General features: G+C 37.6%; 1 protein-coding gene across 1 annotated transcript in view; it reads left to right on the top strand.

Annotated features, from left to right (window-relative positions):
• The first annotated feature begins 826 nt into the window (after positions 1–826).
• KCTD8 (potassium channel tetramerization domain containing 8) overlaps positions 827–24,476 on the top strand; it is a 44,596-nt gene continuing 20,946 nt past the window's right edge. The window contains exon 1 of the mRNA XM_053458417.1: positions 827–1,748. Coding sequence (XP_053314392.1) covers positions 950–1,748 — 799 coding nt within the window. The 5' untranslated portion in view covers positions 827–949. The remainder of the gene's footprint in view (positions 1,749–24,476) is intronic.

Genomic DNA, 24,476 nt, shown 5'->3' with positions numbered 1-24,476 from the left:
TGCCCCTGACGGTGCCTTTTAAAACCGTAAGAGTTTGGTAGAAAGCAATTCCTATTAGTGTACAGAGTCCTAGGAATGTTTTCAGAATATTCAGTAAATTCTCCATTAAACCATGATTTTGCAGGTGAGTTGCAATTAGCCAGAACATCAATGTAACTATGCATTATGAAGGAGGAATCTCCTGCAAAAAACAGTCAAGCTGTCCTTTACTAACTTAAACTCACTTTAATCTTTTTTCACTCACTTTTTCATTTTATAAATGTAATTATATAGCACACAGAGTAAGCTGATTATTGCCTCAAAAAGATAGAAATCCTCTAATCTTTTGCAATTCATGTGTTTATTTAACAGGAAATTACCCCTGAGCCGAAACCATCTCAAAGTCTTATTTCCAGGTGCCCCAAAAAAGACTAGAATCTTTCATTATTTGGTATTAATTAAATTAAGATCTGATTTCTATGTTGTGTCATCATTTGTTGATATGTTCGATCTTGTCCGTTTAAAAGCATTTACGTGCACATGCTTGTATCAGTATGATAAACGTGTTATCTACCGATGCCAGCTAAGAAGTAGGTCACAAAATTACATTTACACATCAGTTTACATCCTACAACTGTAGGTCTACAAATATTCTATGACACAGAAGTATTTGGAGGAGATGATTATTAATTGAAGGACACAGAAAGGCAACTGCTGCTCCTTTAAAGGACAGATGCGTAATAGTTCTGGAAGCCCAGCCTGCGGATAGGAGTGACGTCACACGAGCTGTGGCTGCAGCTGCTGCCGCTGTCCACACTCCTGGTGCTGATAGTTGCTCAGTTGTGAGTCTTATTTTGAAAGCTGCTGGTGAAGTGCCGTGGTTTACACACATCCACACGGACTCGGCACCTCATAATAACTTTGCATTTAACCCGTAATACCCAGATCCAGAAACACTTGTTTGGAAGAAATGGCTTTGAAAGAGACCATCCTTCCCATAAGCGAGATGTCCTATCCCTTCCCAGACGTGGTGGAACTGAACGTTGGTGGACAAGTCTATGTGACCAAACATTCCACCCTCACCAGCGTTCCAGACAGTACTTTGTACAGCATGTTTTCTAGGAACAATTTAAAAGATCTACCCAGGGACAACAGATCCCGTTTCTTCATTGACCGAGATGGATTCCTCTTTAGGTATGTCTTGGACTTTCTGCGAGACAAGCAGCTCTCCCTGCCCGATCACTTCCCCGAAAAAGAAAGACTACTAAGGGAGGCTGAGTACTTTCAGCTCAACGATCTGGTAAAGATACTCACACCAAAGGTAACCAAGCAAAGCTCCATGAACGATGAAGGCTGTCAGAGCGATATTGAAGAGAACTCCCAGAGCAGTGACCTGATCAGGTCTGCAGCACTGGATAAGAAATCCGGCTTCATCACCATAGGTTACAGAGGCTCGTATACAATGGTTAGAGATAATCAAGCGGACGCCAAATTCAGAAGAGTTGCCAGGATTATGGTTTGTGGTAGAATAGCTTTAGCCAAAGAAGTTTTTGGAGAAACTTTGAATGAAAGCAGAGACCCAGATCGGCCCCCAGAAAAGTACACCTCTAGATTCTACCTGAAGTTCACCTATCTAGAGCAGGCGTTTGACAGGCTCTCGGAAGCTGGATTCCATATGGTAGCTTGTAATTCGACAGGGACTGCAGCATTCGTAAATCAGTACCGGGATGACAAAATATGGAGCAGCTACACTGAGTACATCTTTTTCAGTAAGTTACATTTCCACTATTCTTCCTGCATGTACATCTCAGACTTATCTTCTCTCACATTGCAATACACGCTTCTTTGATTTTAGGATATTCCAGGTAGGGTTGTATTGCAGGTGCCTTATTTGTTTTTATTTGTGTGCACCTATATTGAGTCTTCCCAATCACTCCCTTTTCTTCAATTAAAGAAAGGGTTGGCACCATTTAAGTGGGCAAACCCACAGTGATGGCTCATTAATGTGTCTCAAAACTCTCTAACAACATGTTCAATGTGCATTATATTGCGCTACCTTTGCAACCAAAGACCATAATGTACAACCAAATCATAGAAGAAGTAGAAAAGAATGAAGTCTAAAACTCTTATGTCTCCATATGGCTATATGGTGCCCCAATATCTTTAAATCAGATCAAGAGTCTGTTCCCTAGGATCTATTCCCAGTCCTCTCCTGTACAAGTGCATTAACTGTGTATAGCCCACAGATTATATTCCTTAGTGTAGTTTGTGTTCCAATATTGGAGGTGTCATCTCAAATTTCATTGCTGTGTATATGGTCACTTACCTCAACCTTCCATACGTTATTTACAGCTCTATATTAGTATAGTTGTTAAGTAATTCAACAGCTGATTTTCAGAGGGCTGTTGCAGCTTAAACATTTTGCCATGTGTCTCATTTGTATATAAGCAACAAAGTAAATCTGAGACAATCCTTTGAAGCATTCCATTTTTTTTTGTCATCTGCTTTCAAAAAAGATTAAGCTATTATCACCAGCAGCTCCAGTTCATTAACAAACCAGCCAAGACTCCATCTGGGGGGAATCATCAATCATGTAACACACAAATGAGCCATATGTTGATAAATAAACAAGACACAATACTATATATTTACTTGAAATTCATGCTTATACATTTGTATCTATTATGTAATGTTGTCATGTGTATGTTGACAAGGCTTTATAAAATGCTTTAGCGCTATATCATTATACTGTATCTATGGTTTGTATCACATAGGAAATCATAATGGGAATTGCAGACAGTCTAAACCTTTTAAATACTCACTAAGTGTGCAATAACTGACAATAACCACAGAGTAATTAGGTTTAATGGTAACTCAGCAGGAAGAGACTTGAGAGGAATGTTCTATCAGTCTCTGCCTTGAAAGATTTTAATGTGATCCCTTTGTTAAAGAAGCTTTGACAGGAGTTGTGTTGTTGTGGTCTTGGCATTGCTGTGGTTTTCTATGTTTACAGTAAATGTAAGTGAAGGGAATGGGGAACTCAACAGTTTACATCTGCAGCTAAAAGTGCCAATTACTAAGGCAATTGCTCTCAAAGAATTACCAGGAGAAGGCTTAGGGAATAATATAGCTGTGGCTGTTAGCATTGCAGTGAATGAGGTCAGGCTAATAGTGGGACAGGGACTAAATCTGCATATTGTTTCAGATTGTTACAAGTGACATCTAAAATTGCAATGCATTTTTTGTTTTAAATGTGTATCTAGTTATAGGAACAGCACTTCTGTCGGCATCATTCATTTGGACAGCTTCCAATGCAGCTTTATAAAGATGCCAAAAAGATGCCATCAGATGAACAGTATCTGTAGGGCTTTAAATTATGCTTATTGCCCCCCATAAATAAACTTGACCTTTAATTTCTTTTTGCAAAAGAATGGGCATCACTACTATTTCTCTATATTTTGCTGTTTTTAAAAGCTGTTATTTTTATTAGTAAATATAACCAATTATATTATTTTCATTGCTACAACTGAAAATATTGCTCATGACATATGAGTGATTTTATAGGTGTCTGCTACCTCATGCTTTATTTTAAGAAAATACCATATCACATAAAATTAATTGGCTAAGCCAATTTATGACCACTTTGGGTGCTATATTACTTACACATGGGTCCACTTAACATAGTACATGGTTACAGCCTACTAACCTAAAGATTAATGAGGGAAACCAGATTACTTTTTAATTCGAGATTCTTAAAGGAAATACAAATATCTCAATGCTGCATTAAAGTAACTTTTGCCCTATTTAATGACTTTTCCCCTGTTAAAGGAGCCATCTGGCCTACTTGTGTTATTTATATTTCAGTAATACATAGATTTACATTTATGCCTCTTAAATTAGGTTAGTGGATATGAGTGAGAGGATAGTTGTGTGAATTATGAAATGTATTTTCAGATGTACCAAGAATCCCTGCTAAGTATAGTGTGGTTTACTTACTCTTTAGTTAGATTATCTTAGTTATCAAGAAGAAGCAGCTTATGTCGGTTGCTAAATTGTAGCAACCGTAGTGTCATATATCAGCAACTTTAAGCAATGCATAAGTAATTCAGCACTTAGGCTGCAATATAGAGAATAAAAAAAGCAATTCAGCATTTTTCTTAAGTATGGAACTTAATCTTATAAATTTTATGTTGGTAATCCTGTTATAAATATAAATGCGTTAATAGTAACGCCTGTTAAGTCACTCTGCAGCCCCCACATCCAAAATCTACTCTAATGTAATATTAATTTGTATTTTATATCAAAATATATATTAATATGACGAACAAGGTTAAAGGGAAATAATAAAAGAGTTTTAGAATTAAAGCTCTCATGCCGCTAGAGGACAAAATTGCTTATTTGAAAGACGTGGATTTGGTAAATATGCTAAAAAAAACAACAAAAAAAACAAAGACAAGAGTTCCAGAACCCACCATTTCAGTGGCTTACACACAAAGCAATTGCAATGCAGAGACCAGCATGAAATACCCATCTTTTGGGTATTTAAAACTTTACTGGGCTCAGTTTTACTTAATACATAGTAAATTGTTAGCAGGTAAAATCCTAGCTTTATGAAGTGATGGAACATTTTGGCATTAAACTCTGTTTTTCTTGCAATGTGTTCATCACCTCTGATTGTTGGCCATATAATTGTGAATTATTTGCAGGCATTAATTGGTAATTCTCCTTCTTGATACATTTGTGAAACATTCTATGATAATGTCTGGTCTGCCCTGGGTGAACCTACCTTTAATCAATGGCTCAACTTGTCAAAGTTTTATGGTGGTGACATCTTTTCTAGAGGGTATTATTTGACATCCAGCGTTTTAATTAATAACTAGCTACACCGGATAATCTCATTTTAAATATACAATATGTGCCACTTGGTCACAAGCATACAATATTCCCTGATATAATGGTCTGAAATGTGTCCTAGAAGACTAAATCAATGGCTGCTATTACTCGAATTTGATCTTCCTGGTAACCCGAACATTCTGGTATTTTGACAGCATAACCTGTCTATCGGATATTTAGCCTGTATTTGGCTGTAGCGATATGTTTACCGGGTCATTTGGTAGAGAAGAATGTTTCCCCACTGCAATCCAGGCATTTTGTTCCACTAGCTAATTTTTAGTGTCTACCGCCAAAGTTCTTAGTGCCACTGAGGAATAATCACAAATAATAAATAGTTTCTTTTTTTTGGTAAAGTCAGTTATCTAACCATTATTTGTCAAGTCTAATTATTATTATTATTTATCTAGCGCCAACAATTTATACAACGCTTCATGCAATACATATGTTCAAGGTATATGAGAAAACTAGACTTGACAAGGATAAATAGAGGCCTGCTCGCAAACGTACCACTTATATGTCTATTTTCTTATATGTGTGTTATTGTGTCCTATTATTTAATGTTTCTTACGGCTTTAGTCAGGTTACAACATAATGTGATTTTTGTTTAGGAAACAAACTACAAGATATGTAGCACAAAACTAAACATATTTCAATGTCCTTGTACATGGACGCAAGAGCTGAGCACAATGTTACAGTTTTGTGCCGAATTTCACTCAGGTCAGAATTTTTCTCATCATATCTGCTCTGATACTTTAGATCCAATAATGCTTTAAAGGATTAGTCTAGCTTTAGTACAGATTAAATGAAATCCCCCCCTGTGTTTTCAAACAGGCATTTTCATTGCAAGGAGCCACTGATTTTGTTAGTGGTATTTATTTTTAAGGATTTGCACCTACTTCATCCATCTGTGATGAGCTGGAAATACCTCTACAAAATTAGGCCAGACCTGCTCAGAGTGTTGTTTAGTATAAGCAGTTATTACTTGTTGAATAATTGAACGCCGCTTTCTCTTTGTTTTTATGTTTTCATCAGGATTGTGTTGATTTGCCTCTGCCTCTGTCAGAGGACACAATAAATAGGGTCTCCTTATGAGGTATTTTGGGGACTTAAAAAGTTTAAAAGTGACTTAAGCAATATTGTATCTTCATATGAGCACGAGTAAAACCTGCATTACTAACATTACAGTAGATTTTGGATGTGAGGTCTGCAGAGTGACTTAACTGGAGTTATTATTAACGCATTTATATTTATAACAGGATTGCCAGCATAAAATGGGATTGGAATAAGTTCCATACTTGACTAAAAAAATCTGAATTGCTTTTTTATTCTGCTCTTTGGGATACCATGCTGCTTTTAACCAGAAAACCTTCCTTAAAATGTTATCAGACTCATACCTCTGCAGTATAAGAGTCTAGATTCTAACTTAGGTTGTGCTCCACCAGAAATAGCTACCATTATCTGGACATATAGTGTATCATCTCAAATACTTCATTTATTTGTATTAATACATTGAATAAACAGAAAACGTTTACCTAATTTATCTTAGTAGTTCTCTACTTCCACAACTAAAATATTTATTTTATCAATGTAGGGATCTGCTCAGGTACAAATTTTTTTTTTCTATTCTTGGTTTAACTGAGATCACATTAATTGACACTTCAGACAAGTCCTCCTCACAAGTTTTCTCGGTATGTACGGGTCACACCTTCACATTTCTCCATCTCCTTGCCAATTCATGTAACTCATGATAATGACCCATCCACTCTAGCGTGAAATCTTGTCTTTGCTGGCTTTGTCCACTTAATGACCCCACCCTTAGTTATTAGTTTATATGTTTTAAGGTGGCATTGTACCGAAAAGAAATTCACACAATCATAAAAAACAGTTACCCTCTTCACTAACAATGTGATAATATCATTAATTAAATGATCTAAATGTGCTAATATAATGCATGTATGTATATATATATATATATGAGCTTATTAAAATAGATACAGGTGTAACAATGTAACAAAGGAATTAAATGGTGTTGTAAAGCAGTTTTCTTTAAATAACAAAGAACAAATAAGAATAAAATACATTTCTTTAAATAACAAAGAACAAATAAGAATAAAATACGTTTTATCCATGATAAAGTTTCTTTAGTGTGCGTTCCAGAGAAATGAGCTAAATGTCCCTCTCCCTTTGTCACCACAGTCCAACTTCTCTGTATTTTCCCTCACATGGTCTTAGTTCAGCCGTATAAGCTAATGATCCTAGTAATTCTTCATATGATACAGATAGGAGCTGAGAGGCCTGTGGATCTAAACTGGCCTTGTGTGGCATGAGCCAGTAGGTCAGTGTGCACTACAGAATCTCAGGACCCCCAGAAGTAAAGAATTTTCTTATGTTACAGGTAGAATCTGTGAATTAATAATTCTAAGAGCTCAAGCGCTGTTAGTTCTCAAAACCAACTCATTTGTGTTTTTGATGTGTCCTTGTGGCACAATATGGAGATGACAGCTCAAGCTCAAGTTTTTGCCTCCCTCTGTTTACCGTTCCTTTTTTCTTCCGTTCCCTAGGTGTTTGCATACTCCTCTATTGGATTATGCTCTCAGTTTGCAAAAGCTTGGCATTTTTTCCATTGCATAATCCTTATAAAATGTGTTATTATCTCTGTGTATTTGAAAAAAAATCCCATGAAGGATAGTTTTACATAGGTGGGGTCCATGCTGTTCAGTCCAAGGGTAACATGATGGCTAAGATTCCATTATTGAGCTAAATAAGGTTTTTTCTATACAAATGTAATTGGAAGCAAAAAAGATAAGAGGGTGGATTAATCTCTTTAAAAGGGTATGCACAGAATAGAGGTTCATTAACAAAACCATAAACCTTACGTTTTCATTACCTAATTTGTATTTCATACCCCATGGAAACAGCTGCATTTGAAACCGTGTGTATTAAAAAAAAAAACATTTTTCATTTGTGCTTTACATTACACTGCCCTGAGACAACCTCCTCTAGAGACTGTATCTCTAGCAATATTGCCTCCCAGAGCCTCTCAGAGTCTTTAGAGCACACACAATTTAAAAAAATCAAGGTTTTAATACTTTACTATCATGAAATGAAAAAAATTGTCAATTTTCTTTAAAAAAAAAATGCTATTTCAATAAGAGATGTCCTCAAATGTAGTCCCAGTGAACAGAATTATGTGGTTTTATTTCCCCATTATACATTTTCAAGGTAAAAAATACCAAATGGTGGAGTTGCACACACTCTGGAACATAAAGAGATAGTAATGGTTAAATATGACTTCACTGGATACAACGTGTTTGCATCAAGAAACACTTTAACCCCTAATAAATGATGATCTGGGTATATGCTTTGATGCTGTCAGTGCAGGCTTCGTCTGCTGTAAAAATATATGAATACTATCTTCATCCACTGCAGGAGACATTTTCAAACAAAATCAGTAGAGGCAATCTAGTAGACTTTGGGGTCATACGAATTGCAAATTTGCTGAATTTTAGTGAATTTGGACTAAAATGAAGCAAGAAGCTCAGAAATCCATGGTCTCACATTCACTCACACGCTCACTCTCTCACACACTTATTCTCATTCACGCTCTGTAACTGCTTTCCTACCTTCTTTGCTGACCACTTCCACTTCTCTCTCAAACCTGATGGGCAGAGAATTTGTTGCCCGGGTCAAAAAAAAATCATCCAAATCCTTTTTGGGCTATTTGCATATGTCTACAATCTAGTTAATACTCACCCAGAAGTGACCTCGAAAATCACTGACTCTGAAGGTTGCTTAGAGAAAACAACTTTTGATTAGAAAGTAAAAGCTCTGTTTGCCAAATTATTGGCGTGGTTTCACTGACCAGTGTTTCTATGTAATCAGAACTTCACTAGGAAATGTGATTAGCTACTTACCTGATGGCTGCTTCTTGTCGGTTGAGGTGAATGGTGTCTATGAATTCACATAGCTTCTTCCTAAAGTATATATATTCGTAAAATTCTTTTACTGTACTTTCAGCTTTGTATATGGTTTTATGTGCATAATAGCATGGCTTGTATACTGGAACACACAGTAACTGCTGCAAGTTCATTTCAAAGGCTTCATATTATAAAGGGCATCTCATTGTGTATGGCTGGTGCATCATGGAATTTAGCTGAATTCTTGCTTAGAACCCAAACATATTCTACTCAGTTTTTTTATTTGCTGTATTCGTGGGCTCCAAAAAGCCAGTAAAATAAAATTTACGTTAATATGGACATGTCTAAAAACGATCCTACTCTAGTCAAAAATATTTAAACATTTCTAATGTACACTAAGAAATTCTCCTGCAGACAGGCAAATAAAGACATATGGTATGTCACTTTTGATGATTTTTTTGTGGATTGTTAGCACAGCGCAGGATTGGAATAGCTGTATATTTCCTACTGCATAGCATATAGCTATGCAGTGAGAATTATAGATTTATGGCTTCTCAGCTCTAAAAAGCATATGATTGGCTTAACACTAATTTCATTTTATTTGCAGTTTCGATGACAGAATCCCTCTAGTGCAAAAACTACCACCAAAAACCCTCTTAGTTTAGATTTGAACTAATTTAACCGCGACTCCAGTCCTTTGAGGTTGCACAAAAATAAATATGTCGCAATCTGACTTTGTTATGGAATATTTTATATCAAATTTGAAATATCTGGGTCACGAAGATGCTTTTATCTGTATTTAACATGAGACTTATTTTACAGTAGACAGGCATCACTTACACAATACAAATCAAATGGTATGGAGACCAGAAAAAGGCTGCAAAATAATCACTCCAAGCGAACAGGTTATCAGCAACCCAACACGAAAAAACAAGGCTTTTAAAAGTGTCTCTAATGTTAACAGGGTACTAGGGTATAAAATGAAATGCTCCACCAACTAAAGCTTAATTGATTTAAGTTCTGATTAATTCTGAAGTATGGCTTTTTAAATATCTTGCAAAAACTTTTCTCTAAGAACTAAGTTGTTTTCTTCATGTTGGTAGCACAACTAGGGAAGCTATGGGGGTTGGTTTGGCACTGGGCACCTAGGCCATTTTCCCTATGGAAATAATCTAGCAATGAAGGCAATCAATATTCTCCTACAAGTTGTATCTCTCTCTCGTGGCAAATGATCAATTGTCTGTTTTCACCAATGATTAAAATCTCCCACAAATAGCTTTCAATTGGTCCTTTTCCAGTGTCAAAATGAAACGTGGTTCTGTTGGCAACTTCATAGAGTACGAGATCAATATTTCTACAGTAATTGTATCTTTTCATCACTGTGTTTGTATTGTCAGCACTTACACTTGTAATTGAGTTTTTATTTCTAGTAAATAGGATTTGGGATCCTTATATAAAGTCATCATAGTGTTATGAAATTTGCTCCAAACATATTATTGGTTGGTACCAAGACATTCTACTGTTGGGAACACGAGAATAGGGCAGTAGGTCTGTTAATCAGAAGGTCTCTTGAGGAAATCCGCAAAATTATTAAAGACCTACAGCCGATATTCTCAGAAGACCCCATACTGAAAAAAATATTCCCTCAGCCCCCAATACTGGCATTTAAACAACCACCAAACCTGAGGAAAAGATTAGTGCGCAGCAAACTGGCCCCAGAACAGGAGCATACACAGAATGGCACTGTACCATGCAACAAATCCCGCTAAAAACTGCCCACATATATGTGACCGTAACACAGCCAGTCACAACAGCAAAACATACATCATCAAAGACTCTTACTCATGTACATCGGCAAACGTGGTGTACATGATACAATGTTCTGCATGTGACAAAGGGTGCTACATTGGAGAAACTGGGCTTAAGCTGCACCTTAGAATGAACCTACACCAAAGCTCCATCAAAAACCACGAGGAAGAAAAATATTGCACCCCGGTAGGACATAATTTCACACAGAACAATCACTCCATCCAAAACCTAAAAATTAAAGTACTCAAAGGAAATTTCAGAAACTCTCAGGAAAGAAAAACATTTAAGATGAAAATGATAACACATTTTAACACCATAAAAGAGGGACTTAATGTGGATTCTGGTTTCCTTACACACTACCAGAACTTCATATGAACTTCATCTAGTCATCCAATGTCTAATTGCTGTTATTATCTTTGATGTTTTACGGTGGTTATTGGTTTCCCCAAGTTTATTTGTTCTGTCCCTGGGTTATCTCTCTACCTCTCTGCATTTCTCACCTCCAGACCTATTATTTATGACACCCCACTCAACCCCCCCCTTCTCTTATACCATCACTTGTTTTAAGTTGTAACCTCTATCAGGCCCGGACTGGCCATCAGGCACACAGGGCATGTGCCCAGTGGGCCGGGCAAATGCAGCGCTGGATTGACTTAGGGGCTGATGGAGCTGCAGCTCCAGGCCCCTACCTTAAAATAGGCCCAGTCAGGACCGGATTGACTGGGCCTATGCGGCCGCATTAACGCAGGGCATAAGGGGCACCTGCCCCTTAAGCCCGCCGCAACTGTGACTGGGTCCGCCACTCTAATGGGCCGGGAAGCCCCCACCAGGGCCGGCCTTAAGGGTGTGTGGCCGCACAAGGTTTAAATTAAAACATCTGGGGTTTTTTTTGTTTTTTTTTTTACTTTATTTAACATCCTCCATGTTAAATAAAGTTTTTGTTAACTTTATTTAACATGGAGGATGTTAAATAAAGTTAACCCCCCTCCGATGTTTTAATTTAAGCCCTGTGCGGCCGCAGACCCCTAAGGCCGGCCCTGGTGGGGGCTTCCTGGCCCCTTAGAGTGGCGGACCCGTTCTCAGTTGCGGCGGGCTTAAGGGGCCCTGCGTCAATGCGGCCGCATAGGATAAGGTAGGATAAGGTAGGGGCCTGGAGCTGCAGCTCCATCAGCCCCTAACTCAATCCGGCCCTGCCGCGGGCCCGGTCGCGGTTGCTGCTTGTTCCGGCAACAAGGTAAGTAGGGTGAGGGAGGGGGGTGCAGAGGGGGGTTAGATGTGTTTTGGTGTTTGGTGTTTTTTTCCCCACATACAATTTCAGCTGCTGGTATCCATCACTGATGTTGAACATTGACATTTTTTGATCCTTTGCCCATGTCCTATTTGGGACATCTTTGAGCCTGCCCAAATCAATGTACCCAATGAAACCATATATTTTTGAAAACTAGAGACCACATGCATAGGGTTGTTAGCTTGTTTGGGGAGCTAAAAGGTAATGTTTGGTAGGTGCACATTTTTTTTTGACATCTGATTAGTTTGAGCCAATGCCTTATTTTTGACATCTGTGAAACCATGACTGTTTTCATGTGAGGATTTTTAGAAAGCTTTCTTTGAACTGGATGATTCCCCTTATGATGTCATGGTGACATCATTGTAGTCTTTTTATTTTTACACTTTATTACATTTTTAATTTTATTGTATTTCACTGATCACAGTGATTGTAGAGCTGGGCTCCATTGACCTGCATGGCTGGCTGCAGGGGGGAGAGACCCTCTGGGAACTCTAGCAGTTTGAAATGCTCCTAAGAGTGATCAAATGGGATCCCTGACTTTTTCTTTGTATTGCTGAATCCCTCTATATCAAGGCACTTCAAGGCACTGGGCTTATTACTTTTTTTTTTAGCCCCTGGGCACAGCCATCATTGAAAGGCATGTAGCACATCATTGTCGTTAGGCAGAGGCATTTCCGTGCTTATCGCGTCAATTGTCGTCATGTGGTTATAAGTGGCACTATGCCACTATGTGCTATTTTGAAGGCAATCTTTTGGTCCTTGGGTGCCAATAGCCAAGTAGTGGTATTCCCACCCCATAAAAAAAGCAAAACAAGCAACACACAAACAATGATCCCTCTAAGCTGCATGTGTGTGCATCTGCATGAACATTGACGTTATTAACCAGCACACAATGGAAATGTATGTGCACACAAAATGTTACTAACATATTTCTCTCTTCTAACCTACCTGTCCTCTGCCTCTGAGTCTTGAAGTCTGCAGTGTGGTCTTCCTCTGCCAGACCGAGAGGACGGGGAGGTGAGGGAATATGAAGGGGGTATACTAAGATGATAGGGAAATAATGTTGGGTGGGTATGGTGATGATAATAAATTATGTTAGGAGGAATGAAGATGGAGGAGGATGATTTTTATGCAATATGGAGCGATGATTGTAAGGGATGGAAATTTTGGTGGTTGGGGGATAATTAATGTGGTGGGAGGTATGATGATGGCCAGCGGAACAACAAACTGAACAAAGTTAGTATAGAATAAAACTTTAACTACAAACGTAACTTTATAGATTGTATTTAAATTTGTATTATACAAAAATATGGGAATACAGTTTTATTAGCCATGAGAAAGAAGCTGTGCCAAAATTATCTTAAAACAATTTCAGGTTTACACTTGCACAAGTATTTAGTGCGCACATTAGACATGTGCAAATGGGCCAAGAAACTTTTTGGCTCATTCATGTTCAGACAATGAATTCCGTTTACTGCTCGTTCGTTTTGGATGAAAATCGAGACCCATTTTAATTTTGGGAACTAAATTAATTGTCCAATGCTGACATTTACTCTCACTCACAGTCTTTTCGTTCACTCTTTCTCATACCTTCTCTTCCGACCACTTCTGTTTCCGTATCTCGCATCTTCTTGTTCTGCATTTTTTTCCTTCTCCTTCCTTCCATCTTCTCTTTTGTCTCTTTCATCTCTGTTCACCCCCATTTCAGCGGACATAACCTCTTAGCTAACTTCTGCCAAAATGGTTGAGCTTCTGGTGACGTCCTTTCCTCGATCGATTTTGGCGGAAGCTCACACAAGGCTATTGTAGCGCAAAATGGGGGAGCTTTCAGTGACATCACCAGAAGCTCCCCCATTTTGTTGGAAATTCACACGAGGTTATATTTGGCCAAAATGACGGAGCTTCAGGTGATGTCATCTACCCCGACCCTCCATCCAGGATTGAGGACGTCACCAGAAGCTTCACTATTTTGATGGAAGTTTTCCCTAGGATGTTATGTCCACGGAGATGCAGATGAAGAAAGAGGAAAGAAAAGAGAAGAACAAGAAGATGCAAGACACGGCAGCTGAGCTGCGAGACGCTGAAGTGGCAGTGGTCGGCAGAGAAGGTAGGGAGACATTGAGTGGGAGTGAAAGGGCCTGTGAACTTCAGATGAAAATTCATAGCTTTTTGCTTTGTTTACATCTGTCACCTCCCACAGCTGGCCAGCTTAGGCCACCCAGAGTTCTTCTGAAACAGGGCAGAGCCTCTGCGCATACCCTCTCCCCCGATTGGAGGAATGGGGAGAAGTTGTCTCTGTTGGGTGACTCGTTGCTCCACCCTTATGCCCCAAGAGGCCAGAATAATGCGGACAGATCCGCAAGTGACAGAGCCTTAGTCACTTAGTGGGAGTGAGTAAGTGAAAAGAATGAAATGCAAACAAAAATTCTGAGCTTTTTGCTTTGTTGTTGTTTCTTTTGTTGGGTTCCCTACTTGTTTTCGGACATTTACATGAATTAAAGAAACTGACAAATTTAGTTAAAATTAAAAGTCTAGTTTATATCTTTATAAATTGAATGTCAGTGAAATGAAAGCTGAATTTGTGAACATCTGCCAAACTCCATGCCACTTAAATCCTCTCTGATCTCTGAACTGTCAAAATAAATGTAATATAATTTAACGGGTGCTTAATAAACTGTGATTTATTGACCTTTACCTTACCTTGAGAAAACATCAAATTAAAGTTATCAGTGATATCATAAATGTGGTATCTTAATGATGAGTTATGATTAATAAGTGCAACATTGCTTGCAAAACTGTGATGTACCCAGGGCCAGACTGGGAATTAAAACCAGCCCTGGAAATAATTGAATACCCACGCCATATTTCATTATGCCATTCCGGCCCTGTGATGTGCTGCATATTAGTGTTTCAATGATTCCATTTAAATTTAGTTCTCAAGCCGCAAGATGATGTACCTCTCTATCAAATCAGATATTTTACAGTTCAGTGCAGTAATTAACCCCTGTAATTGTGTTTACAGGTATGAAAAACACAGTAATTACATATTAGAAAAAGATCTGATCATGCATATCAATTTTCTTCCTGCTAACCCCAGAACACTACTCAGTCTCTACCTACAGGTGCACTGTCCCCCATTTAGGCTTTAGGCATCCAGAACTGCCAGTGGCACTGGTCAGGACAACTGGTTGGCAGAACATAACCATGGATGTTAGGGTTGTCCAGGCCCAAATTTGGGACACATAGGTTTAACAGGGAGCAGTGATCTTAATTTCTTGTTTTAATGATTTACATGGTTATTCATATCTGTTTCTCCCCTTTTACTAAATTCTGGCATCCTTAGAAGGCAAGCAAATTTAGCTGCACCGCAGTCACAGAACGCAAAACAATAACACACTCCATAGGTAGTTATTATAAACCAATTTGATGATGCTAAATATTGTATAGGCGATCCCTTCCATATAAGCCTCACATTGTGTTCTAGCTTCTTAAGTCAGGGATAGATAATTGTATCAATTATGTGCAAGATCAATCAAAATAGTATTCTTATTTTTTTAGAAAGTGCTGACATGATAACTGTAACAGAGGCAACAGCTTTGCAGAATTAACTTTTTTGAAAGGTGTACATTTGGGTTTTTATTCCTAATCTATTTTTGTGCAGTTTTCCCATTTCTATCTAGAATGATCTGATAATAAGTGTTAGTGTATTTTATCCACATTTACATATGCATACTAATGGAGATATATCACCAGAAGAGTCCTGGAATTAAGAATTGATGGTTAGGCAGCCTGGTAATCTTGATGCAGGCCAGTAAGAAGCATTAGGAAAGGACTGCCCGCTGTATCATAATCATTTACAAGTAAATGTAATGTGTTAGGGTAGTTAGAGCCTTCTTGTTACTGTGTTATTAACACTGACAGGTCCGTCTGAGTGTATGGGAATTCATTGAGATACAGATTAGGTTTCTGTGCCCTAGAGTGCAGATATCAACCCATGAATCCGCATTAATAAAGGGTAAATGAGTGGGCTTAGAATATCATAGCTTACAAAACACCTAGGATTCAGGCCAGTGTGGAATGGGCAGAAGAAATTAGACATTGGAAGGGGAGAGGCTTGTGTGCAGGAATCATGGAAGCTGCAAAGGGGAGAACTTCACAACCTTCAAACGTCTTTGATAAATCTGCTGCAAGGCACTTTATCCTTTTCTTTTGTTTTAGGTCAAGATAATCAGCACAGGTGGGGTCTGTGAGTGCTGGAATCAACGTGGAACTTAGCAGTCTGAAGTACAGCTAATATGGGTCAACAATAATTACAGATCTTCCCTGTAACTGCCCCGTTGAACAGCATGACACTGGAGGAGAGGGGCTGATCACCCAAGAGCAATCAGCCCCCTGGTTTGACAGCAGGGAGACTGTCGGCCTAGGCCGACTGATTTAGGTGGTACTGGCACAAGTAGCCAAGTGTAGGACTTACCATGGGCTAGGTTCATGTTGAGTGGGAGGCACCGTACAGGGGATGTTAAGACCCAGCCAGTCATCAAGTGTGGCAAATCAGTCATCAAGCTAGCAAATTTGAAAAATTGCTTCATATAGCTTATTACAGTTTGCTTGCCTTAAAATAAATTGTCACGGTGTTTATTAACACTGTGACCATCTATTATCATCACGCCTCTGTGCCTTGTCTTTAATTTATTATAATTTAATGCCCATATTGACAATACACCAGTCATGATATTATATTCCACTGTCATATTTATGTTTAATAAATGGCAAGCATGACTACACAAGGACTGACAAGTCATCTGTAATTATTGAGTTATCACTTATGTGTACTTGCCCTGTATACATAAACATTGACATTCCAATTTTGAGTTACTTAACTTGTTTCGTCAATGTTAGGTTGCCAAAAGTTAAAATGTCATTATGTTAACAAAAAACAATAATAGCTTTTATTTTCATTAAAAGAGCACTGAAGAGATTTTATATAACAGTCTATATAATATATAATTATCATTCCAATGTTTTGCTGTTCCCTGCAAGCTGTGTTGAGTGGCTCCACTCTGATTGAATGTATGAACAGTAGCCCTAACTGGAATTTATAAAGTCAACTATAAAGTAAAGCCATTTTGAAAACAGCAGCAATCCAGGACATCTGAACAGATGAGTTATACATGGAATATCAGGGATAATATCACTATCACTCATAAAGTCTTCCTAGAACAGTGTTCAGGTGACAACTGCAATTTATCATTTGGCTTACGCGATAGAGAGCTTGGCACATTAAGAAATAGTGCACAGATGCATGCTGATTTATTGCATGTTACACTGTTTAAAATACATTTCTTTGGATGTGCATAAATATTACCATACGATGTAGCTATTAATGGTATGAATGATAGTACAGCATTAGAACGATTACCGTTTTCAAAAGGCAGTTCTAAAAAACTTGGATTTTTTCTTAATCTTGCAATACAAATCCAACCTAATTTGAAAGTATTAAAACATATTTGCCTTATTCACTCTATGTTGTGTGAATCTACAGGATACCCTGAGTTTTTGTGCATAATTTGGGTATTAACATTTGTATTTTTATTTTAGTATCACTTTGTTATTTTTTATTAAGTGGTACAACGGTTGTAAATTAAGAAATGAAATCGAGCCTCTGATTATGCCCAGAACAAATGTATATGCATCATCCTGTACTAGAAAACAGCATCGCCTGAGGTTAAATGTCTTTGCATGCCAACACTTGCAAAAAAAAAACCCAAACCTTCCAAATTCACTAAAATGCAAGCTGTTTGTGAGGGCATGCAAAGGCTTGCAACTTTAAATTTTGCGAGCTTCAATAAGAACTCACATGTAAAACAAACGTAAAAAAATCGAAATAATCCCTGCTCGATGGACCTCATCCTCTAACCAGGGGTATTTAGATTGGGGGGTAGCTTTTTTAGAAAAATGTTACTGTATATATATTCATTTATACTATATATATAGATATTTATATTTTAATACAGCACCTCCATCCCACACGACAGAGATGCGGGGGAGGGGTGTGGGATGGAGTTCATGTCCCTCTTAAGGGTTTCTTTGAGGATTTTAACCTTTACCTCAGTAAGAACGGGACAAGGATACCTCAACAAGCTGGGCGTGTGGGGGAAGCACAGTTTGGGCTCGATGCCTCATCTAGATTATTTTGCCATATTTAAACTCTCCAATCCCTCTCAGCAGGGCATAAAGTGATGGTGGGTATATTTGTGCAATATAACCTCTGTAGTTAATTTAATTATCACTATATTAACATGCACATTTATATCATTTAACTATTTAAAGGTATTTATTCAGGGCTAGGAGAGGACTCATTAAGTTCCAATTTTTCACCTTGCATACAATCTTCTCCCTCCTACCATTTAATGTATGCGGAGTCTTTTTGTCAATGCAGGCTAGGTTTAGTGAATATGTGAGTTCTTACATGAGTGTGTTGCTGCTTCATTATCATGCATGTTTTTGGGGTAAAAGAGACATGTCCGCAAATAAATAATCACGGACATTTTTGCCTCACAGTTTTTATGTATATGGTTTAGAATTACTGTTTGTTTAAATGTATTTGCTCTGCTCTACTGTAAGTATTATACATGTATAAGTGTACATCTATACACATTTATTCTTTGTAGATAAAGTGTTTCTTTTCATTTGCAGTACAGTTTTGCTATTTGTTTCACATAGTACAGATAGAATATGTCTTATTAATTAGCAGTGTCCACATAGCATATTAAAAATTAAAAAGGGGCAACCAACTTTTTTTTGTCATTTTAGTGTATTGTTCAATGGATTAATAAAATTATTTTTTATTATTCCACAAATGAGTTTCACAACTAATATATGGCCTCACAGTGCATCTGCGTTATAATACATATTATAACTAATTTATTTATGTTTTCCTGACAACTTGAGAGGGTTCTTTCAATATTAATATCATCAATAAAGCCCTGGGATGTTTCCTTGCCACATTTCTAATACATACATAAACTCTATACATTGCCAAGTATAATTAATAACAGCCAATGTACTATCCTATCATAACAGAGGTGGGTGTTTAAAGCTTTATTGAGATAAAATAACTCATAAGCTTTTAGTGCCTTTATACCTTATACCTAATATTACTCGAGAAAGCATATGATGTGATGGATTTCTTCTGTGGTTACTAAATAGATTAATTATCCCTTATGGTGGCAAAAAGTTATTTTTGCCGCTTGCTTTGAGATTTCACATGCCCAAGGAATTTAGTCAAAAACAACTTTAAGCCATTTCTGTAACGACACTCAGCTGTTGAAAATCGATAAGGGAATCCATTAAAAGGTTTGCTATTCTGAGTTATGGAATGACGGCACAACATAAGAATTCTTATGCTAAGATGCCCACTGTACATTGTTTAAAATCTCTTTGAACCATTTCTTAAGACTCTTTAAAAAGATAATTTTACTGAGTACTCATAGAAATGTATTGCATATAATTATGTCAAGGAATTATCATTTGAACTGGCATATAAAGGGTAAAAATTGTTATATTTTTCAGAAACCTATTTAAAGTTTACAATTTAATAGTTCACATTGCAACATCTTCCATCAGGACATGAACATAGATAATTGATTTTCCTGAACATTTGCTACGCTAGAGATTTCTTATATTTTTTTCTAACATAGCTGTTAGAAAAATGCTTATGTTATCGTAAATATTATTCCTGACAAAGACATAAGAAAGCAGGGAATGTCTAGTCTATGATATATGGACGAGTTCCCGCCAACACGTCTACTCTAAGTTGTTCTATATATATGTGCAAAGGGTCAAGTCTAGGCCATTCTTAATTATGCAGCTTAAAGAGGCCTAACCTGCTTGAAAAGTAACCAATCATAATGATGCATGCTATTAGAAGTAGATAAGATGCTATATAAACCATGTAATTCAAACATGTAATTAGACAACGCTTCGACTTTTGTGTGTTGTGTGCCTTGTCTCGATTATGCGCATGATCTAATTAAAGGAAACTCTTTCTGAGGAGAATTCGACCATTATTTCAACCAACATTTTGGTGCCCCGTGTGAGGAGGTCCTGACCGGGGACAGGGACGACGGTCCTGAGGAACTGAACCTCGAGAATCTGCATCTGGGGTAATATAAGTCCTCCAGCTAAGATTGCTGTTAACCAGAGGCACTTTGCGACATCGTCCCTGAAACCGGCAGCGTCCTCCCGAAAATTTATTACGGTCTTCTCTTCAGAAATGTGAGTAAGAAAAATATTTCTGGGAAATATTATAAGAGGTCAAAGTCTGTCAGGGACTACTGAAATAAATAACTGCGTATGCATTCGATAATGAGAATAGTACTTGGAGTACTGAGGCTGATCAGGAGAAATGTGCACAGGTAGTTAGTCATTATTTTTGTGATAGCGAGTTGTTGTTTGTAATTGTGATAATACTGTTGATGTTGGTTGCGGTTTGTATTATTGTGAATGAGTATCACAAGACCTTAAAGAGAAAAGCTCTTATGGTCCAGGGACAGCTATACCAACCCATGTCAGAAATCTTGTCTGAATGAATCTATCTGTGTGAATGACTGTTCAGGAGTCCTTTACGGCGAACGAACAGTTAATAAGGTTGTTGTTAATACGCCCCCCGGCATTTGTGAGAAGCTCTCTGTGATCAAGTGCTGGGATTGCAAGTGAACAACTTCGCTGCGAGAGTGATTTACCTGCCTTTACTGTCTAGGAACGGTATCTTATAAATACCAAGAGCTCTTTGTTTAACCCTGTCCAGATGTGGTATCTTATAAATACCGAGGTCCTTTGTTTAACCCTGTCTAGACATGGTATCTTATAAATACCAAAAGATTTTCCTTGTTTTCTGCTTTGCGGTGAGATTGTATCATGGGGAAATCCCACAGTAAGGGAAAGAAACAAAAGGATGAGAGTGTTTTCTTGTGGATAAAGAAGAAACCACTGAAAGGAGACAAACAGTTTATGTATAAACTTAATCAAGAAAATGTTTAGGTATAAGTCCACATTTTATAGTGCACTTAAAAATAGAGGGCGGATCCCTCAGGTTTCGGATGGTTGGACCATCCCGGTGAACGTGTGGATTTAAAAGAAACTACGTAGTGACTAAATTATAACATTCCAAATTCTATACCATGTTTCCAGCTGGTTCCAGAATCTGTTAAATGTATGTCTTGTCTGTTATCTGTGATCGATCATAAATTATATGTAAAGTCGACATTAGAAAAGCCTTTTTATCTTTTTATTCTAATGCTTTTATTCAGATGCTTCTTTCAGAATGTAAATAAGGGTTAATATTTTAAATGCTAAAATGTATAATTAGCACATATTTTGTTTTTAAGATAATAAGATATCCCGTATACCTGTCTTTGGTTTTTACGATATATATTCTTGTTTTATTTTTTGTTCAAATTAATATGCTTAAAGTAACATTATAAGTAACGCACCTCCTTATGGAGTAATCAAGGTCAGATATATCCGTTAACCATGTAGGTGCATAGCACATGAACAGAGAAAGATATTTAAACAGCTACTGAATGTGTAAAAAGTCCAAAAGAGGATATAGATATAGGGGGACTCAATAACAGTTATCAATTAAATGGTGATGGTGAAGAAATAGAGAGAGCGCGTCGACGAATTTTGAAATCAGATTAGAATTTAGTAGAACTGAACTGGAATGGGTCCGATAATCTAAATCCAAGACACCCACTCCCAGGGGACAGTGCTGATTTAAATAATCGATTAAATGTCTTTATAACTGCTTACACAAACAGATGGGCTTGTAGAACAAATTGGAGGGAGATAAATAGATATAAGCAGCAACTAAAAATACATTTGTGTCTGGGACATGTAAAGAGATAAATGTTTACATCGGTAAATATATGGTTAATTTCTGTATTGCGCCGTTGAATGATGTGTTAAAATATGCTAAGTAGTCTGAGAAATGATTAAAGAGAAAGTAAGAAATTTCGAAGTTGTGGCAAGAGCAGACGGTCGTACCGAGGTAGAAGAGGTAGAGGTGATAGATGGTCACAAGGATGTTATAATTGTGGAAAGGAAGGTCATTGGGCAAAAGAGTGTCCCGAGCCAGACAAGAGAAAGCAGAACTCCCCAGAGCAATGACTAATACAAGAAAAAGAGACATTAGATTTCTGTAATGTTCATGATGTGTTGTTATTGTCAAACTTGCCTGAAATTAATTTAATTGAAAATAACAAGTGTGTAACATTTTTGGTAGATTCAGGGGCTTCGCGAACCCTATTGAATCATCCCACCTGCACGGGCATACAGAAAGGGACTGGTAAAATTCACATAAAGGGAGTAAATGGGAGGACACATACCGAAAGCTTATCTGTCCCCCTCCAAATACAACATCCAGAGTCTGGAAACATAATTACTGCCAGTGTAATATTATCTGAGGTATGTCTCGTAAATCTCCTGGGAAGAGATCTGATTAGAGAGTTGGGAGTGCACATTGCACCTGTGGGAGACAAGTTTGATGTTACAGTGGGGGGAAGAAGAAATAACTATCAAGGACGGCACGATCATTACTACTATGCTTTAAACATAGATTTTACTGAAAATAAGGGAAATATAATACAGGCTTTAGAACTTGTACATAAGACATCTGAGACCTGTGATGATTTACAAGTTCAGCATTCAAATGATTTTCATTGTACAATGTATGTTAAGAAAACAGCAGGAGGAGATGAGTACTATGAATCTAAAAGATGAACAAAGTACTGTAATACAGACAGAATACTTTTACTGGACAAAGGACAAGGGGCATTATCTGGTATATTAACACCCCGAATAACCACACTTTTTGTCTGTGTAAACACCACTTTGTCTCTGTGTAAACAGCAAACTGATCAGTAGAAGTCTGTGGGAGATATGGTGTTGCGATGTGAGATTAATCACTCGTGGAAAAGAGATAAAGGAGATATTCAATGCAATACTGAAGTAAGAGAGGTAAATTATCTAATCATTTATTAGCCCAGGCGGCTGAGTTAACGGCTCTCATAGAGGCCTGCAAGTGGGCAGTAGACAAACGGGTAAATATCTATACCGACAGTCAATATGTGTTTTCTACTGTACATGTGTTTGCACAATAATGGAAAAATAGAGGTATGATTACCTCCACAGGGAAACCGATAAATCATAAAGCCCTGATGGAAGAACTATTAACGGTTATACATCTACCAGAAGAAGTAGCTGTAATAAAGTGTGCAGTCCATACTGACAGCAGAGATCCTATAGCATTAGGCAATAACTGTGCAGATATTGAAGCAAAAAGAATGGCTCAAGAGATGTTTGCCATAATCACTAACAAGATACAAATTGATCACCAGGTTTTGTATGACATGCAGCAGGCTGCCCCTAAATCTGAAGAACGATATTGGCAGTCTAAAAAAGCGACTCTATGTAAGAAAATTTTTCACATTAACAACAAACCAATATTGCCAAAATCATTGGTTCGCTATGCAGCCTTATTGAGTCATGGGCTGAGCCATGTCTCAACAGGAGGGATGGTAATAGATAGATAAGGTGTTCCAAAATTACTCTAAAAAAAATTTTTTTGTGTGCTAATTGTCTTCATGATAAAAGAAATCATTCCTAGATATGGAATACCAGAAAGAATATATTATAGTGACAATGGGCCTCATTTTGTCAATCAACTAATCTCCAGATTTGCACAAGTATTTGGTATACAATTAAAGAATCATTGTGCCTATCATCCTCAGTCAGCAGGGTTGGTAGAAAGAAACAATGGATAGCTGAGAGGAGTTGTTGGATACATCAGTCGCACTGTAAGAAGGTAACACCACTTGCTGGTAGTCACTCATTAAGTCTGGGTACAAAGGGGGGTCCAGACGATAGGTTGGACTCGTCTCAAGCCAGTGAAGAAATCCATTCCCCAAACCCTGAGTTGACGGCCAGGTAGGATGAAGGGGTGGTGCCTGCTTATAGTTTATTGGGTAGTGACTGATGTTTTAACAGTAATTCCTTATTCTTATTCTAATGCTAAGTGGGATCAAATGGGAAGATACCAAAGCACAAAATCTGACTTTTTCATTAGCAGGAGATAGTTCCATTGAAATTGATCTGTGTAAACTGATTCATTGTGAAAATATTGGGCAAGCAAGAAACTATGCTAAGGCCGATGTATATATATATATATGCTGGATGCCTGAAAAGCCCCCTGGAAAACGAAGTATAACATCATGTCTTGGTTGGGATTATGCTTTGTGGACAACAGCTAGTCGAGATTGGGGATATGAAATACCCGGGGCAAGAGCGAATAAAAACAAGATTATCTGTAAAAAGATTACAATCTGAATGTAAAACCTTTGATAATTGTAATAAATTGTTATTTACTTTAAAAGAACCTATGAAGATAGATGAAAGACTATATACCATAGGTGTGTGGGTTTCTGATAATAAAGCTGTTTGATAAGACTTATACCCCACCTGGAAACGGAACTTGTCATATATTGGACTTGTTTCCCAAGGTTATGAGACCTGGATTACCCCCAACAGTG

Source organism: Spea bombifrons, chromosome 1 (assembly GCF_027358695.1).
Source record: "Spea bombifrons isolate aSpeBom1 chromosome 1, aSpeBom1.2.pri, whole genome shotgun sequence".
NCBI lineage: Eukaryota > Metazoa > Chordata > Amphibia > Anura > Pelobatidae > Spea > Spea bombifrons.
The sequence above is the reverse complement of the archived record's forward strand: the minus strand, read 5'-3'. Positions and strand labels throughout refer to the sequence as shown.